At 60.3% G+C, this 2,500-nt stretch overlaps 1 protein-coding gene across 1 annotated transcript in view; it reads left to right on the top strand.

Moving 5' to 3' along the window:
* The window catches only part of LOC127005013 (mitogen-activated protein kinase kinase kinase 1-like), a 56,632-nt gene that overhangs the window by 24,335 nt on the left and 29,797 nt on the right, over nt 1–2,500 (top strand). Inside the window, exons 3-4 of the mRNA XM_050873446.1 lie at nt 922–1,104; nt 1,535–2,200. Of these exons, the coding sequence (XP_050729403.1) occupies nt 922–1,104; nt 1,535–2,200 (849 nt within the window). The remainder of the gene's footprint in view (nt 1–921; nt 1,105–1,534; nt 2,201–2,500) is intronic.

Genomic DNA, 2,500 nt, shown 5'->3' on the forward strand with positions numbered 1-2,500 from the left:
GTCTTAACCGCTATGGCCTTCTCCTCCTCCTCCTCTAGATACCCTTCCTCCTCCCTCCACCCTCACCACCACCGCTATCACCACCATGTCTGTCTTCACCCACCACCCACCTCCTCCTCCACCACCACCAGCATCACCACCACCAGCATCATCATCACCCCCATGCCCCCTCTCCCTCTTCTCTCCTTTCTTCTCTTAACTCCTCGACTCCAGCTAGATCTCTCGTCCTCCTCCTCCTCTTCACTCGTGCAAGCTCTTTTCCTTGTCTTCCTTTTTCAACTTCGTAACTAGTAAATAATAATAATCTTTTGTTAATCATATAGGCAAGTCATTTATGTTGTTATTGGCACACAAACTTAAGGTCGTGGGTTCGATTCCCGTGCGTAGGGGAGACGCATTGGCAGTGAATAGTACCGTGTGTCAGTCTAGGGTTGTGTGTGTGTTGTCCCGTCTCTGTGTGTGTGTGTGTGTGTGTGTGTGTGTCCCACCGTGAATAAGATTATGTTCCGTAGTTCGTAAGTTCTAAACGAGGAGGATATAGTGTGGTGGGTAGCAGCTTATTAGTAATATTGTAGTGTAGCAGTAGTGTTGGGGGCAGGCCATTTGTTAGGGAGATATGATGGGTGATAACATAATGCGAAGGCTGACGGGATAATGTGACGGGTGCCCGCTTGAATATGGCGTGTGTGTGTGTGTGTGTGTGTGTGTGTGGTTCAGGTGACGCTCAGCATGTCTCGCGTACGTATGTTGGGTTCAGAAGGGAAAATATGGGTCACACACACACACACACACTAATATCAAATCGTGTGTTCAAGGTGTGGAAGTATAAAATAAATATACTTTACTACACATCATAATTTTCTTTGTATCTTTATTTATATATTAGCTCCGCCCCCCCCTAACCTGCGTCTCGTCCCCCAGGTGAGGTCCCCCGTGGGCCCTGGACCCCCAGGGCTGGGGAGTCACCGGCGGCGGCCTGGCTCTCCCGACCCCCGGGCGCACGCCAGAACGCGAGCCGCCCCCCGGGACTCCCCCAGGACCTCCCCGAAGACCTCCCCGCGCTCCTCACCCAAGTCTTCCCCCGTGAGGCAACTGCACAGAGAGGTGAGTGGTCGCTGCCACGCTGCTCATGAGGGCGCCAAGGCATTGTTTTCCTGCCGCCAGTGTGTTGGTCTGACTCCTGTAGCTTGTTTAGTTCCAAGCCTTTGACAGTCTTCATAACATGATATTTACTGGTTTACTGCTTAATTCCAGCATTGATCATCTTTGCCCCATTCATTGAGGCTCACTGGCAATATTAAAATAAATTAAATTTCTTACTGAATTTTAGCACCATCATCATCAGTGATGTTCCGATAACATCCCTTCTTTTTTTGTCATAATGAGTTATGACCTTTATGATAACCATCATTACTGGTGCCCACAGTGTGTGTGTGTGTGTGTGTGTGTGTGTGTGTGTAAGGTGAGAGTGTTGGGGGTGTGTGTGGTGTGGGTGTTGCCGGCGCGTGCCTGACGTGTTGTTGTTGTGTTGCAGCGGTCGGTCAGCCCGCGGCGGTACGTGCCTCGGGGCATGGGCGGGCGTGGCCCCGGCACGCGGGTCACGCCCTCGCCCCCCGCCAAGCGCGCCACGCCGCCCACCTCCCCCAGGGTGCGGCGGCAGCGGTCCCCCTCCAACGGGACGCCCCGCAGGAACCCGTCCCCCAAGCTGGCCGACGGCGGGGGTGCCAAGGCCCGCCAGAAGCGCGGCGTGTCCCCCAGCGCCGCCCCCAGCCCGGCCCCCGCCCCGCTGCGCTCCCCCTCCACGCCGCCGGGCTCCCTCACCCCCGCCTCCCGCAGGCCGCCCTCGCCCACCTCGACCATCGCCGCCGCCGCTGCCGTGGTGGCCGCTGCCGCCAACAGCATGAGTGGCGCCGCGCGGCCCCCGTCCCCCGGGGCGCGGCGTGCCCCGTCCCCCACAGGCAGCCAGCGGCCACCCTCCCCGGGGTCCTGGCGTCCCCCCTCCCCGCGGGGCACGTCCCCCCGGGGCCGTGGTGCCTCCCCGGGGTCGCGGGGGCCGCCCATCAGCGAGGAGGCGCTGCGGGCGCGGGTGCGGCGGGCCCTCAAGGCGCGGCTCTACCTCCTGCACCAGCCGGGGCCAAACTCCTTCACCGTGGGCGGCGACTCGCCCACTCACAAGTACAAAGTCATCATCGGACCGCAGGTGAGCCGCGCGTGTGTGTGTGTGTGTGTGTGTGTGTGTGCCGGACACGCCTGGACACAAGTAGTACTGCTGCACGCACCCCCCCGCGAGGTGTGTGGCGACAAATAGCAGTACATGTGCCTGGCGCCCCCGTCCCCGGCCGTGTGGCGGCAGGTGCGTGACGCGACCCCCTCCCCTCCCCCTAACGAGTGTGGGGCTGATTGGCGCCAGGTGTGACCCCCCCTACCCCCGCTTTGCCCCGCCGCTGCCCGGGCTCACGCACCCCCCGCGGCCCCCTGCCCCGTTAACCTGACCTCCTAC

This window comes from Eriocheir sinensis, chromosome 29 (genome assembly GCF_024679095.1).
Source record: "Eriocheir sinensis breed Jianghai 21 chromosome 29, ASM2467909v1, whole genome shotgun sequence".
NCBI lineage: Eukaryota > Metazoa > Arthropoda > Malacostraca > Decapoda > Varunidae > Eriocheir > Eriocheir sinensis.